The following is a 17,169-nucleotide window of genomic DNA, read 5'->3' on the forward strand; positions in this document are numbered from 1 at the left end:
CAGCTAGGTGGTGCAGTGGATAAGGCAACAGGCCTGGAGTCAGGAAGACTCATCATCCTCAATTCAAAGCCTCAGACACTTACTAGCTGTGGGACCCTGGGCAAGTCACTAAACACTGTTTGCCTCAGTTTCCTCATCTGTAAAATAAGCTGGAGAAGGAACTGGCAAAGCACTTCAGTATCTTTGCCAAGAAAACCCCAAATGAGGTCACAAAGAGTCACACAAGATTGAATAACAACAGCCATAGGACCAAGATCTGTTGGGGCAAGACTGAAACCCAGGTGTTCTCAACTCCAAGACGGGCTCTGAGATAATACATAGCCAAGATTATATATGTATATATATGTATGTATGTATATATACACACATATGTACATGTTTTGTATATGTATTGTGTATATATGTATGTATGTGTGTATATATGCATATATATGTGTGTGTATACATATATATGTATATATATATTATATATATATAATCTGTTAAGAAAACCTCTTTACATATATAATCTTACTTGGTCTTCAGAAGTACTCAGTAGTATGAGGTAAGTGCAATTATCCTCATTTTGCCGATAAGGAAATTGAGACCGGGAGCTCAGTGCCTTGCCCAGGGCCACCTAGCACTTGTCTGAGAAAAATTCAAACTCAGGTCTCCCTGATTCCCGCTCTAAACCACTATCCACAGTACCACCTTGCTGCTCTCTTACTGGCACTCTCTACCAAGCTGAGCTGCTTCTCTTTCCCAACCCCCTCATTTATAGTCAAGGAAATTGAGCCCCCCAAAGGCGAAGGCACTTGCTCCCAATCTGACAGCCGGTAAGTAGCAGAGGTTAGCTTCCAAACACAAGTCTCTTTTTCGGTAACACACGTGGTGTTCTCACCATTGGACCACTCTGCCTCCCTGACTTTCGTTATCAAACTCAAACTTTAGCCCTGTTTTTAAAACTGCCTTTTCGTTTGTGCAGAGTACCGGCGGGGGAGTGAGAAAAACAAATGTCTTTCGAGTGACGATAGATGAAAAGGGAAAGAAAACAGAGGCGGGGAGGGCCCCGGGGCACCGCCAATGGCAGGGCACCGGCCCATCCTCCGACGCTGCTAATGATTAACTGGAATGGCAAGATCGATGACTCGAGAGCTTTATAAGGCCCGCGGCCAGGGAGCCCGGCATAAATTTCCGGGATCTACAGAAATCTTCTCCTAGAGCCTTCTCTCGCCTCTCTCTCGGTAATGACTGAAGCCTTGGCCCCGAGGTGCTGCCCTCGCCGCTGCCGCTGCCCTCGCCTTCTGCTCCCCGTGGTCCTGCTCGCCTTCCAGTTCCACGTGTTGTCCGCGGCCGCGGTGTCCCTGAAGCCCCTGAACTGTGCCCCCTGCACTCCGGAGAAGCTGGCCCTCTGCCCGGCCGTGCCCTCTGACTGCCCTCAGCTCGCTCGCCAACCCGGCTGTGGCTGCTGCCAGACGTGCGCCTTGCAGTTGGGCGATGCGTGCGGTGTGTACACGGCGCGTTGCGGTCAAGGGCTGAGCTGCCGGGCTCGCCCAGGTGAAGCCCGGCCCCTGCATGCTCTCACCCGGGGTCAGGGTGCCTGCATACGGACGGCTGACGTGGAAGGCTCCCACAGCTCCGAGTCTTCAGGTAACTACCCTTTCATCCCCTCCTCTTTCGAAGAAACTTAGACTTCATCCTTTGCCCTGCGCCCCATATCCCGTGCATCCTTACGAGTGGCACCCTAAATCCCAAATTTCCTGCATCCTCACATTCCCTGCATTCCCACATTTCCTGAATCTCTCCGTGTCCTGCATTTCCACGTTCCCCGAATCCCCACATAATTGCTTCTCCGTAATCCCAGCATCCCCACATTCCCAGCATCTCTACATGCCCCGTGTCTCCACAGGCCCTGCCAGGTCTATGTAAGATACCAGATCAGACAATTGGGAAGGTCAAGGAGAACACTGGATACACTAAATGGGCTGCAAAATGGGCAGAGTGAACAGGGAGCTTGGCAAGAGCCTGGGAGGATGCCCTGGCTTTTGTAAATACCTAGGATGTGAATATATCCTGCAAAACCCACATCAAATGCTTCTGGAATTTGCTTTGTATATGTGTGGAGTGGTTACACTATGTGCTCAGCAGATGTTTATAGTACATAATGTGAGAGTTGAGGCTTATATCGCACTTCCATTCATGTGCCATATAAAGTGTTCTGGGATGTTTACCTTGCACCTTTTTTCCTCAGAACTTGACAATCGGATTCTTTACTTACTTAAGCAGTGATTTATTTGTAGTGGAGAGTGAAGGAAATGCCTCCTCCTTGCCCCTTCGCTTCCTATCTCCCCATCTGGGCTTGATTCACATCCTGTGTAATTCTTGGAGAAATCCCATAATTAAATTCAACAGGAATCTGAGCCAGCTTGTCTCTAAGAAGTTTCTCTAACTCTTCTGGGGGTGGAACAAGTCTCTACTTAGATTTTATTCTAGGGCCTACCTAAGGTGGTAAAATACAGAGGATCACTGAATCATCAATGGAGAGCTGGGAGGGATCCCAGAAGACCATCTAGTTCTTTCCTTTAGGTTTCCAAATGAGGAAACTGAGGCCAGGGAAGGTTAAATGACTTGCCTAATGTCACATGAGTAGTGGGTATAGAAGACAAGATTTGAACCCAGGGCCTTTGACTCCAAAGCCAATGTTTCCTCCACTGCTCTTTTTTTAAATTTTAGTAGGGGTGTTCATCTAGGAAAGGTAAATTAATTTTTACTCTATTCTTCCCAAGGTGAGGTAAATACCCAAAATGATATCTAGAGAGAGCCTGTGGGGTGGGGAACCTGTGCCCTGGAGGCCACATGTGGCCTTCTAGGTCCTTGGGTGTGGTCTTTTGACTGAGTCCAAGTTTTACAGAACAAATCCTTTTATTAAGAGGGTTTCTTCTCTGAAGTTTGGATTCAGTCAAAGGGCTGCACTTGAGAACCTAGAGGGCTACAGGTTCCCCAACTTTGAAGGGTACCATTATAGGGCATCTCTGTAGTTATGTTGAGCTAAACCACTGAATTCTTTCTCTAAGACATCTAATGATTTAGCTTCTGCTTGACCTATTTGGCTCTTTCCTGCTCTTTGGCTCCCAGAAGTTCCTCAAGAAAATCACTGATTTTGAGCAAAACATGAAGCAATGGAGTATGAGGAGAACCCCCAGCAGAGAGGATGTGCATTCGGGTCCTAGTTCTGGCTCTTCCAGGAACAGTGATTTACCTAATTTATGACTGCCTCCCCAAAATGACTCCAACAAGACCTCTCCCACTGTAGGGCCAGTCATCCTTGTTCCTAAAAATGGCCTCTTGTTATGATCCTCCCTGTGGCAGCCCAACCCTAGTTTAATTCCAAAGGAGCTACCACATGAGATGTGAAAGAGAGGGAAGAGGATCAGGATTTCTTTTAAAAAGTGTCTTCACAAAGAGCTATTGTTTTTGCTTGCTACATCTTGTTAGTTATATTAGAAAATGAAATCGGTTCCCACTATAGGCACCAGATGTTGAGAAGGAAATTCAGTTATCCCTCACTATAAATCTGGTATATATAAATCTACATTAAGATATGGATGCTTGTTTTATTCCATATGTTAAAAATAAAATAAATAAAAATTTAAAAAATGAGAATATGTAATGTAGTTAGATCTTTTCTACAGTCTAATTTTGGGGGAAATGGTGGGGGAAAAACTTTTTAAAAGCACTTAAAACTACATCATACATGACCATGATGATCTTCTAAAAGGATAAGAAAGGATGAATTAAAGATTCAATGAATCATTTGCTTTTAATTTTGTAGATACTAAGGACCCTTTGGTTCCTGAAAACACAGCCCCAGAGAGTGCAGAAATGACGCAGGAGCAACTTTTGGATAATTATCACCTGATCTTTCCCCCGATTGAAGAAAGACCCATCCTTTGGAATGCCATCAGCACTTATGAAAGTATAAAATCCAAGAAAATCTCTGACATAAAGAAATGGAAGGTAATGAACCCTTGGTAGCACTTCTTGGAACATTGTCCCAGACTCAAGCCTCTTAAAACTTTTTTTTTTCCTTCTCACAGACTTAGATCTTTCTTCCTTTTCCCCAATTGAACATACTTGAGGGCCTGGGTGAATTCATCCAACTGGAAGGGACCTTAGGAACAACCTAGTTCCAGTTCCCTACAGAATAGTAAACAGAGTAAGACACTGAGCGATTTGTAAATTTGATTTCTTCATGTTTTCAAAAAAGTATTTAAAATAAACTAGTCTTTAACGCAAAGGTCTAGATTTTTCTTAATTAAGATCATGAAGACATTTGACTTTAATTTTTTGTGGCTATACAATGGTCAAAAAGTAAAAGAAAAAAGTCAAGAGGAGTATTGCTATAGACTCTAGCTGACAACTTTATCCATGGTTATATTTGGAAATAGTTTCAGTTTTAGGACTAAAACATGATTAATGTTTGTATTAAACCTGGTTATTCATTGACATAGGAAACTCCTCATATGGATACTTCTCCCATTAATGTAGATTTGAAACCTTAAAATCTATAGGTTTTATTTTCCTAAAAGTAGCCTATAGCCTAAAATCTAGAATTTAAAACCTTAGAAAACTGTCAGGATCTAGGAGAAATTTAAACAAGTTGCTTATGGTCAGGATTAGATAGATAGAGGTTGTGTGTGTGTGTGTGTGTGTGTGTACACATGTATATATATATATATATACACATACACACATATATACACACACACTTCTTTATCTTTATAGCCAAGAGTCCTAGTGCAAGATATTACAGGAACGACTCTTTTAAGATGGAAACCATGCTTGTTAATATAGAAGAATGTATGCAAACTTAGAGAAAGCACCTGCAGAATTTGCCTAGTTAATAGAAGGCATTTACTATCAAAGACTGTATTTTAAAATCACCACGTGAGGGCGCCAAAGAATAGGAATTGGAATTGAAAATTGTCCAATGAAAAGGAACCCAGTTTGAGCTTTCACTGGATATAAACCTAGGTAATACAGTACCTACCATGGTGTACAATGCCTGGGCAATCTCATTACCTTGCTTTTTTTGGCTTATCTAATTCAGGCATCATCCAAGTATATTTCTACTTCCACTCTACTGCATATTTAGGGAAGCCTCAGTTTCTTTTTCTGAAAAACAAGATGACCTCTAGGGCCATCGCTAGCCACTCTGAGTCATGGTTTAATTGTACTGTTACCTTTTCTGAGTGGCTATTAAAGGCCAATATAATGAGAAATCATTTTTTCTTTCTAGGTCAGGGGCCTATGTGTAATAGAAAAAGTCAAGCCAATGCAGGCTATAATCTCAGTTTAAAATAAAGCTTGTCTCAGTTCAGAAAAGACAGGAAGTCCATCAGAGGTGAAGATGGACACTTTCATGTTTTGGGCAGGGAATGTTGCCTTCTGGTTGTGGTTCTGTTCTGAGTAGTTCCCGTACTTCTGACAATGATCTTAAAGCCATTTTTATGCTGCCACTTAGTCTTCCTTTGGCATTATTTTTTTTCAGGAACCATGTCAAAGAGAACTCTACAAGGTGCTGGACAGATTAGCCAAAGCCCAACAGAAGGCAGGAGAAGAAATTTACAAGTTTTACCTTCCTAACTGCAACAAGAATGGATTTTATCACAGCAAGCAGGTATGCAATGTTTGACTCTTAACAAAAGCTTGAAAATATCCTTCCTTAAAAGGAGTGATAAGCTTCTCTCAATTCCCATTGTGATCTCTGACCTTTATTTTTAAAAAGTGCCTGATGCCTAAAATATATCTCAAGGAATCAAAAAATTCATGCTTTCAAATGGTGTACCTCTGAATGTAAAATGGATATGGTATTTCAACCACCCATCCTGAAATGTGGGCTAATATTGAAGAGAGATGGAGTTGTAATTGTGTCTGTGTAGGGAACTACCAAGGCACACTGCAGGCCATCTTGGTGGCCATGGCCATGTCATCTAATTTCTGTGGGCTTTGGTTTCCTTACCTGTAAAATGAAGGTTTTGGATCAGATGGCCTCTTTTCCTGTAACACAGAAAATTCAGAGGTAGTTGTCAGAAGCACATAAAAGTTAAATAAAACTTGCCCAGTGTCCCATAGCTAATATCAGAGCCAGAATCTGAACCCAAATCTTCCTGTCCCCAAACCCGGCACTGTTGATTCTACCACTTTGCCTGAGCATAATTTAATAACAATAAACAAAAATAACTTCTATATTGAATATATTATTATTTGGAGAGACAGATACCAAATAAGATAGAACAGAAATAAATATCTGCCCAGAGAGGAAAGTGAATCTTAACATTTATGGAAATACAAATTCAGTATTTATTTTGTTACCTACACAAACATACACATTCTGGGGGATTTTATTGGGGGGAAAATCCAGACGCCACTTCATCCAGCAAGTAATAAATTACTTAAAGTCTGCAGTGCACTTAATTGGATTTATGAAATCTGGGTTTTATTCCTGTGCTTTCCCCATGACAAACTGCTAGACAACAAAACAGTTACATAGTCTCTCTGTTTCATTTTCCTCATCTGCAGAGTAGAATTTATCTGCCCCAGGGGAATGGCACACAGTCACTCCACTGAGGCACCAGAAAGTCTTGGCATTCCTAGCCTTGAGACACAATGAAACATGGTCAAACTTTTCAGCAATCCCTGGAGCATGGCTGGCTCTGTGCCCATCTAAAGGTTCCCCTCACCTCAGAAGCTATCACATCCTCCTGGATCTCCTCGTCCCTAGCTGCTAACAATGTCCTTTGTGACAATAGCCACATTGATATAAAATTTAATGACTACTTATCAAGTGCTTATTATGTGCAAGACCTAGGCCAGGTACTTAGGAGGATATAGAGAAATAAGCCATGATCCCTGCCTTCATGGAGCTCAAAGGAAGGGGGAGCCAGTCAACCTGCACACAGATAACCAGAATGCAAAGCAGGAGGCCAACAAACAGGTCTATTACTGTAGGAAGAGAGGGTCAAGCTTCTGTGGGTTTTTGGATCAGGGGTGATTAGTGGGAGGAGGAAGCATTTGAGGTGGATCTGAAGGATGAATAAAAGTTGGATGAGCAGAGATGAATAGGCAAGGGCATTTGGGACAAAGTACAGTATGTAAAGAATGTGTGCTTACTCTGGAAAGCATGGGGGATTATGTCTGGAGAATGGCAAATAATCCAGTTTATCTGGAGCCTAAGGGATGCAAAGTCACAAGACTACATATCGCATTGTAGACTAGCTACAATTTTTGCTTTACCTTCAGAGGAATGCTATTTGAAAATATGTCATTACAGTTCCTTATGATGTTATCACATTGTCCCCATATGTAGGACTATACAGAGGTGACTTGTATTATGAGAATGGACAGATTTAGTAAGGTGACCAAGAGTAGTGACCCTGCCCTTCCTGGGCCTTACCCCAGTCTCCATACCCAGGCCAGGAAGAGCCACTGCTTCCAAGGAGGTAGATGTGTTTCTAATGTCTAGAGCTGGCATTCAGAATATACATTATTCAACTGAAACAAAGGAACAAGTAGATTAATACATTACTTAAACTCAGCAAGCATTCGCTATGGGCCTAGTGCAAAAGTTTGTCTGTGGGCCAAGAATTTGGAGATTGGGACGTATTTACCAAATGTTAGCAATGGCGGTTAGTGTTTCTGACCAGGTCACAAAAACATATTTAAGGCATAATTATGATGACCGTATTTTATGAACACCCAATTGGTTTTTGACAAAGGAAATTCTTTCTATTATATGAATAGGGTCTGTAGTGATAAAGTTATCATCCCTTATAGTCATTCATAATCACACAAAAGACATGGTAGAAAGTCTTAGAGTTTCCACAGGCTTACTTCACTGCCATCATTGAATATGTTGTTTTGTGAATTTTGTTCTAGTGTGAGACTTCTCTAGAAGGAGAACCTGTCCTCTGCTGGTGCGTCTACCCGTGGAATGGAAAAAAGATTCCTGGCTCACCAGAGCTAAGAGGAGACCCTGGCTGTAATCGCTATTTTAATTTGCGTAACTGAAAACGTATTCTTTGCATTAGTTCAAATGAGAATTTTTAAAAAAATACACTCTATTTATACTCAAGCCTATACACATACAAGCACACACACAAAGAGTTTATATTTTATATGTAGCAACTACTTTTATACTCCACAGGATATGTAAAGCTGTTGGATTATTTATTTCACAGTAAATTTATTTTTTTTCTACACAGTAACTTGAGTACTGTTAATTTATATATTATGAACTATTTCATAATTTTATATTGTAAATAGTTGTATTTTTGTTCTTGAAAATATGTGGAATGTTTCCTTTTTTTAAAGAGCCTAGGGGAAAAAAAGATATCATTGATAATATCAATCATCCAGGCTTAAAACAATGAGAAAATCAGCATACAATTGAAATGTGTAAAGATAATTTTAAGAGCTTTTTAGAAAATAGATTTAACCTCTTGACCTATGCATCAGAATTTGATGTTAATTTAAAATGACATGTAAACTTAGATCAAATGGGTAAACCTCAACAAGTTTTGTCTTTTATTTTAAATGTATATGCACTGGATATATTGTGTTGTAGTACATAAACACATTTTGGAATAAAATTTTCACATATAAATATTGTCAATGTATATAATTTTATTAATGTGTTGGAGAAGTAACATGCTATAGTAAACAGAAGGCTAGCTTTGGATTTCTGAAGCTCTGGGTTTACATTCTGTCTCTGGCTGTGCGACCATGGGCAAGTTATTTAACCTCTATGTAGCCCCAGACAACTCACGCTATGTGCTGCAGAAATGTTTCTGATCTACATTGGTGGAGGGAGTTTCCATAATGGGAGTTTCATACGCAGATTTATTAATAGATCTGGACCAAATTCATGTTTTCAGTAGGCTACAACATACTACAAATGAGGAATTATGCAAGATAATTTCTTCAGATGATGTCAGAGACATCTATGATGGGGATAAAATAGAATTAGTCAGGGATGTAAAGAGAATTCAGTGGAGGTTTGTCTAGCACATGGAGTACTACCTGTGGTAAATTTAGGAAGAAACATAGAGAAAAGTCAAGCAAAATTGACAGGCATAAGTGAAGGGTGATCTACATTGTAGGGAGTACCCATGTCTAAGAGATCAGAAATCCATTAGGATATAAATATACTCTAATTTGCCTCCTTGGAATATCAGAGTATATTTAAATAAAGTTATCCTGATGTATTTTCTTTCTATTTTCTTCTGTAAAAGATAGCTCCTCCTCCTCCTCCTCCTCCTCCTCCTCCTCCTCCTCCATCCTTCTCTTCCTTCTCCTCCTTCTTTGTCTCTGTCTCTCTCTGACTTTGTCTCTCTGTCTTCTTCCTTTCTGTGTGTTCCTCTCCTCTGTCTCTCTCCACTCACTCCCTGCCTTTTCACACGTATCCTCTCCAGGTGTACCTAGGTCAATACCCAGTTCCCTAGATAACAAATTGCTATTCAGTTATTTGGGGGAATCCCATCCCACCATCCTATCCCCTACAGGTACAAAAAGTATGGACTGCCCTCACTTCCCATTCAAACCTATTTTGAGGCCAGGTGACCATTAGCCAGGAGACTGAACTTCATGACACAAAACCTTGGCTATTCTGTGGGGGCTACAAAAGAATCAGGCCTTCGGTGCTCTGGGGAAAAAACCCCCAAAACCAAACCAAACAAACATACAAACAAAAATGGCACAGGGGAATGAGTTCCTTCTGGCCTAGTTCTGGTGCCTCTAACTTTCTGAGGTTTTTTGTTGGAGTTCCTTCAATCCTTTAGTACAAGCTTAGTGGTCTCGGATGGTCTTTATGTACTACTTAAATGTTATCGCATCAATAATTGGTATTTTTAATCAGTGCCTAAAATATTATTTAGAATTAATATTAAACTATAACATTAATTATAATACTGCATTAATTATTCTACTCACCCTGTTTCTCCCTCTCTATTAGTACCATATTCATTATTAATAAATGAGCTCAGATTTCTGCAATAGTTTTAAAAAATAAATCGCTTCCCTTCCAAGCTCAGTACTGGAAAGTTTAAAGGAGTCAAGTATCTTCCCCTCCTAATGCTTGCTACATGTTGCTTTTTATTCTTTTTGTCTCTAGATGGTAGAATTGAAAGCAAAGGGCGGAAGTCACAATGAGACAAATTTAGACTTAATTACAGGAAAACTTGCTAATGATATCCAAAAGAGGAATGGATGTGTTAAGTGGGCAACAGGTTCCCCTTCACTGGAGATCTTCAAACTAAGCTTGAATGGCCACTTGATGTATGTGTCATTGAAGGGATTTGGGGCTGGTTATGTATCAGGCTAGGCCACAATTCTATGGCTTTTATTTTTTCTTATTTTGGTGTAAGTCAAATTAAATGCATTTCCTGTTTCTTCTAACCTTGAAGTCTTACAGTTCTGAAATTACCCCTAGGAATTCTTTGGTGTGGTTCAGCTATGTGAAGTAAACTAAGGGCTAACATGGAGAGCCCTCAAGCTAAGTAAATTAAGGAAGGAATAGATAGATCGATAGATAGCTACATACATAAGTAAGTTTTAAAAAATAAAACACAGGTTTAGGTAAACATATACCACAAGTTTCAAATGGATACTTGTCTTAAATATAAATGATTATATCATTAAACATAAATTCAGGAAAATGGAGATGAAAACTTTCAGAACTATAGCTAGAAAAAGAATTCTTAACCAAATAAGGGATCAAGGAGATCCTAAAAGAGAAATTTCTTTTTCAGTTGCATGGAATTGAAAAGCTTTTGCATGAACAAAATCAACGTAGTTAGGATAAGAAGAGGAAACTGTAGATTGAGAAAAATATATTTTCTTCAAATATAGGGCTCTGATATCCAAATTACAAATGACTAAGAGAGTGAATCAAAGGGTTCTCAAAGGCAGAATTGTTAATGATGATATGAAAGATTGCCCCAAATCACTAACAATAGGAAAGTATAGATTGTAACAGAAAAAGTAAATTGAGAACAATGACAAAAGGTATTGGAGGGCTGTGGGAAAAGAGAAACACTAGTGTATTATGTGTAAAGCTGTACTGGTTCAACTCTTATGGAATACAATTTGAAATTAAGCTAAGAAAGGGATTAAAATGTCCATATTCTTTGACCCAAAGATCCCACTGCTAGAGAGATAAATTCACATATATATGTAAAATATATACATATATGTGTATATGTATATATGTACATATATGCATATATACATATATGTGTGTATACATTTTTGTTGATTCTCGTCATCCATGGTAGCTATATTCTATAAAGTTGCCATGAACATTGAATTAATGAATACTGAACCATTTAGGGGAAATATAGGGTTATAAGACTTTGGTCATAACATTTTTATCAATTGATCAATAAATACTCTTGTTTTCTTGTTTTCTATGTATTTCTACTTATTTCACAGATATATATATGTATACGTATATATATGTATACATATATATTTCTTACAAATTTTTAATTATATGCAAATGTTCTCTTTCTTTTTCTGGTTGTATCATGTTATTAATTCACTAACATTAAACTCATGACCAACAGCACTATAACTCATGCTTGAGCAAACCTTATCTAACACACACATATTTTCTCCATAAGGCGTATTACAAACTGCCTGCTCCTTGGAACACCAGATAGCACTTCAGCGCCATACTTAGGGGCAGTTTTAAAAAGTAAATTCCCTAAGAGAAAGCACAAAAATGCAAAAAAAAAAAAAAACCATTGTAAAAAGGAAACTAGTTTACATTCTGAAGGCTCAAAGAGGAAGGCAGATTGCCTCCTTGTTCTTCCTCAGCTATGAATGTGTGCATTGGGCAACTCAAATTTTTTGCCTCTCTGTGCATAGCCTTGATTGCAAAACAGCTATGAGTACTGAATTCAAGGTTACAAACAAACTTTAGGAAGCAGACAAATTTGCAAATACAGAATTGATGAATAGTGAGGATCAAATATGTATTTGTGTGTGTATACATTCCCAAATATAACAAAATATGACAGCACTCTGCAATAACACAAAAGTGGAAACAGAGTAGGAATCAATTGAGGAAAGGCTAAACAAATTGTAGCAAATGACTGTAGTGGGATATTATTACACCAAAAGAAAAGACAAATAAGAAGGATTCAGAGAAACATGGGAAGACATGTTTGAAGTGATAAAGCATGAAATAAGCAAATCTCAAAAAACAGCATGAATAGTGACAAGGCAGCATATATATATAGTACAGGTAAATGAAATAGAAGACTGTGCAGTCACAATCATCATATTTGCACCCAGAAAAGAATTCGAAAATGCATCTTTGTCCCTTCATTGTAAAGTTGGGATCCTATGGGTGTAGAATATTGCAGAGCTGTCAGATACAGATACAGCTGGTTGGTTTTGCTGAGAGTCTTTTTTCCCTCTTTCTTTGTTAATCTTTGCTACAAGGGAGGGCTCTTTAGTAAGGGATGGCCATGGATATATTCAGATGTAAAAACAAAAGGCGTCAATTAAACAAAAAAAAAAATAGAACTTGGCCAGCTACTAGACCAGTGAAGAAGTTTTGTGTTAGAATGATTAAGGGAAACCTTAACTGAAATAGGGACTGTCTATGCCTTCACTCCCTTGGTATGTAATCCTTATATACCTCAGTAAGAAATATAAATTAAGTCACTCATTCAAAAAGCACTTATTAAGCACTTACTATATGCTAGATATGCTAGGTACAGATAAGTAGACATAACATACAATATAAATATATTTAAGTTATGGAGATGTTTTATCAACCAAATGTTTATTTATAATCCATGGAAAATTGCTGGGTTATCCCCCAAAGTACTACAATTTTGGTTTTCCAGTATTTAATACTTTTCAATTATTCTTTCAGTACACATTCATTAAGTACTTACTATGTGATAGACACTATGCTAAGTGCTGGGTTTACAGAGAAAACAAAATAGAACAGACCCTCATGGAGTTTATGTTCTATAGGGGAAGGGAGAAGCACATGTAATAAATAAGTATACAGAAAATTAAATACAAAATACAAGTCAAGTGGAAACTTCCCCATGCCTAGTGAAAGTACCTCCCATCCTCCTAGTCACTCAGGCTAGCATCCTGAGCATCATCCACCCATCTTCACTCTCTCTCACCTCCTCCTATCTAATCTGTTGTCAAGTCTTGTCAATTTCACCTCTGTAGCACCTCTCCAATAAGCCCCCTTCTGTCCTCTAACACTGCTACGTCACTAGTACCAATCCTTATCTCCTCTTGCCTAGACAATTTGCAATAAGCCTGCTGGTTGATCCGACTACCACAAATCTCTCACCACTCCAGCCCATTCTCTATTCAAATGCCAAAGAGAGTTTCTTCAAATGCAGGTCTGACTATATCACCTCTCTACTCAATACACTCTAATAGTTCCCTATCACCCCCCCCAGGGTCAAATACACTTTTTTTTTTTATTTTAGTGTTCAAGGCCTTTCATAATCTGCCCTCCAAATTCTCCACCTTTCCAGTTTTATACTTGAGAGCCACCATGTACTTTTCCATCCATTGACACTGATTTCCCAGTTATTCCATGGACAAGACAATCCATCTCTTGGCTCCTGGCATTTTCTCAGACTGCTTCCCATATATGGAATGCTTTCCTTTATCATCTCTGCCTCCTGGCTTCCCTGACTTTTTTCAAGTTCCTTCTATATGAAGCTTTTCTCAATCCTATTAAAATTGTGCCTTCCCTTTGGCGATTATGTCTTATGTATACTAGAAATTGCTTGTTTCTACATGTTTGTTTGCATGTTGTCTTTGTTAGTTCCTCTAGGGCAGGGACTATCTTTTGCTTTTCTTTGAATTCTCATCACTTGGTACAAGGCCTAGATTATCTATCCAAATTTCACAGAACAAATCTCCTTAATAAAAGGATTTGCTCTGTAAAGCTTGGACTCAGTCAAGAGGCAACACCCAGAGACCTAGAAGGCCACAAGTGGCCTCAAGGCCGCTGGTTCCCCACCCCTGGAGCAAAGCAGGTATGTAATAAATGCTTTCTAACTGACTAAGTCTTGTTAAAGGAAGGCATTAGAATTAAGTTAGGCTTCCTGTCCAGCTGAGCTTTGAAGGAAGTTAAAGATCCTACAAGATGGAGCTGAGAAGAGAATGCATCAGGTGGGGCCTATACAATGCTACAGATAGGAGATGGAATGTTGTATATGATGAACAACAGAAGGCCAGTCTGGCTGGAGCATACAGTGCATGGAGGTAATTAATGTACCAGGCTTAGAAAGGCAAGTTGGACCTTGTAAAAATTTTTCTTCTTAGTCCCCAAATTCTAGCCAAGAATTCCTTTGTAACCTTCCATTCTTATTTATAATTCTTCTTCTACACATAAGCCAGATGTCTCTTCTTCCCCAAATGGAGCAGGTCCAGAGAAGATTGAATATGAATTATGAAAGGACTCCATACCATACCATAAGAGGATTGATTGAAGTATTTTAAAATGTTTAGCCTGGAGAGGAGACATGGTGAAATATGACTGATGTCTTCAAATATTTGAAGTGTTCTCATGTGGAAGAAGGATCATACTTTTGTTGTTTGTTTATTTGTTTTGGCCCCAGAACTAGCAGTATTAGTGGATAGTTTAAGGAAATGGAATTTAGTTTTATTTTAGGAAAACTTTCATTACAATTGGAGCTATCCACAAGTGGGGAAAGCTGCTTCCAAAAGCAGATACCCTGTCTCTAGGTACCTTATCTTTTTTTTAACTTAATGTTGTTATTTATTAGTATTAATACAATGTGTCCCAAAAGTCTTAGGTAGTTTCAAGCTATCAAAGTAGCAGCGAGGTGACATAGTGGATAAAGGAAGACTCATCTTCCTGAGTTCAAATCTAGCCCTGGACATTTACCAGCTATGTGACTTTGGGCAAGTCACTTAACCCAGTTTGCCTCAGTTTCCTCATCTATAAAGTGAGCTGGAGAAGGAAATGGCAAACCACCCCAGTATCCCTGCCAAGAAAACCCCAAATGGGGTCACAAAGAGCTGGATATAACCAAAATGAAGTAATAACAAGAAAAGCTATTAAAACTTAAAATGGCCCCAGGATTTTTGGGATAGTCTGTATTTAACCTTATGTGAAAACAAAACAAAACAAAATCCGTCAAAGAAAACAGTTAATTCACTAGTTATGATGTCCATGTCCAAGATAACAACTTCTTAATAAAAAGAAAATATGTATATTTTTTAATTAGGTGCCTTATCTTTAAATATTCTATCAGTCAACAAGCATTTATTAAGTATACTGTATGTCAGACACTGTAGCATCTCCTACATCTCCACTGTATTCTGGGGATACAAAGACAGGCAAAAGAAACTTACTCGCATTCTCAAGACGTAATAGACAACATGTTAACAGCTACATATAAACAAGACATGTACAGGAAATATTGGAGATAATTACAGTGGAAAAGCACTAAGGTTAAATAAAACAGGGAAAGGTTTCTTGCAGAAGATGGTAACTTAAGAGGGAATTGAATGAAGCCAGATGAGGCAGGATGAGGAAGGATAGAATTCCAGGCATGAGGGACAGCCAGTGAAAATTCCCAGAGTTAGGGAGATGGAGTGTCTTGTTTAAAGAACAGCTAGGAGGCCATTATTATCATATTGTAGAACATTGTAGAACAAGTAGATAAAATGTGCAAAGGCTGGCAAGGTTGGAAGAGGCTGGGCTATGGAGGGCTTTGCATGCAAAGCAGAGCATTTTATATACCATTCTGTAAGTGATAGGAAGCCACTAGAGTTTATTAAATCAGGGATGATGAGGTCAGGTCTGCATTTTAGTGAGTGAAACTTGATAGCCAGGTGTAAGGCCAATCCATAAGTGAAAGATCTTTCCCGTCCATTGAATAGGCCTCAGGTGGGGCCAACAAAAGGAGGCCTGATTAGAGGCAGGCCCATACCCTTTCACTAACTAGGTGTGAGACCCCAGGCCCCACTTTTTGCTAAGTAGGCTCTGAGCCCTCAGGGCCCTGAACAGAGTATAAGTGATCTGAGGTTGGCATTTCGTCTTTGGGGGCACACTCATTGAAAGAGTGTTGGTGACTAGACTGTGGGTAAGCCATTGAAGCAGCACCCCTGGCTTTGAAAAACCCAGATGTTGATGCTTCTCTGGTAACTATGTATTGTGATTTGGTTAGACAGAAATGTTGATCTGTTTATATTGTCTCTGTAATTTCTGTTTGTATTTGCTCTGAAGTTCAGAGTACTCGCTTTCCCCCCTGAATTAAGTGAATGTTATATGTATATTTAATTAAAGTGAGATTGTTAACCCTTTAAAGTTGCCTTCCTTAGAAAAGCAGATCAAAGGACTTGTGCTGGCAGCCCTTCTGTGTGCTTTTGTTGTTGGTCTTAGACAGCCACAGTAGCTGCTAGCCACATTGTTGTTATACCAAGTGAAGGATGGGCTGGAGTGGAGATGGAATTGAGGCAGGCAGAACCATCAGCAGTCTCTGATGGCATGAAGTACAGGCATGAAGTGATGAGGTTCTGTGCAAGGGCTGTGGAAGTGTCAGAGGAGAGAAATGGTTGTACTTGAGAGAAGCAAGACAGGAAGAACTGAAAGAATTCTGCAGTAAATTATATTTGGGAGATGAGAGGGAGTAAAGAGTTGGGGATGACACTGAGATTGCAGATCTGGGTGACTGGGAGGATGGTGGTGTCCTCTACAGTAACAGGAAAGTTAGAAAGAGAGGAGGGTTTGGGGAGGAGCGGGGGAAGATAATGATCTCAATTATGGGTTATAGTGAAGATTCTTGATTCAATTGTAGAGTGAGTTAAGATCATTTTCAGCTCTGAGCTTCTACTATTTCAACCCAGTATATTTGAAAATGAGCTTCTAAGTTGTGAAAATTGGCATATGGGAAGTGGTACAAAAGAAATAATAAAGAGATGGTCAAAAAAGGAGGTGGGCAGGTCAAAAGTCAAACATAAGTGCAAATTGGTACTTTTCCCCCCACTCCAAATACTAAAATAATAGGAAGAAATCCTCTAGCATATTAGGTATATACCCTAAGAAATATTTTGGGGGAATAAGGATAAGATTTCCACAGAATGAGGTATCGAATAAGGTGATATTTA

General features: G+C 39.2%; 1 protein-coding gene across 1 annotated transcript; it reads left to right on the plus strand.

Annotated features, from left to right (window-relative positions):
* Positions 1 to 1,122: 1,122 nt before the first annotated feature.
* On the plus strand, positions 1,123 to 8,648 carry IGFBP1 (insulin like growth factor binding protein 1). Its single transcript, XM_036738176.1, is given in 5 exon segments — positions 1,123 to 1,192; positions 1,195 to 1,629; positions 3,812 to 3,996; positions 5,531 to 5,659; positions 7,918 to 8,648. Coding segments are annotated over 5 exon segments (951 nt in total). The 3' UTR covers positions 8,050 to 8,648.
* Positions 8,649 to 17,169: the final 8,521 nt, after the last annotated feature.

The sequence above is a fragment of the Trichosurus vulpecula genome, chromosome 9, assembly GCF_011100635.1.
Source record: "Trichosurus vulpecula isolate mTriVul1 chromosome 9, mTriVul1.pri, whole genome shotgun sequence".
Taxonomy (NCBI): Eukaryota; Metazoa; Chordata; class Mammalia; order Diprotodontia; family Phalangeridae; genus Trichosurus; species Trichosurus vulpecula.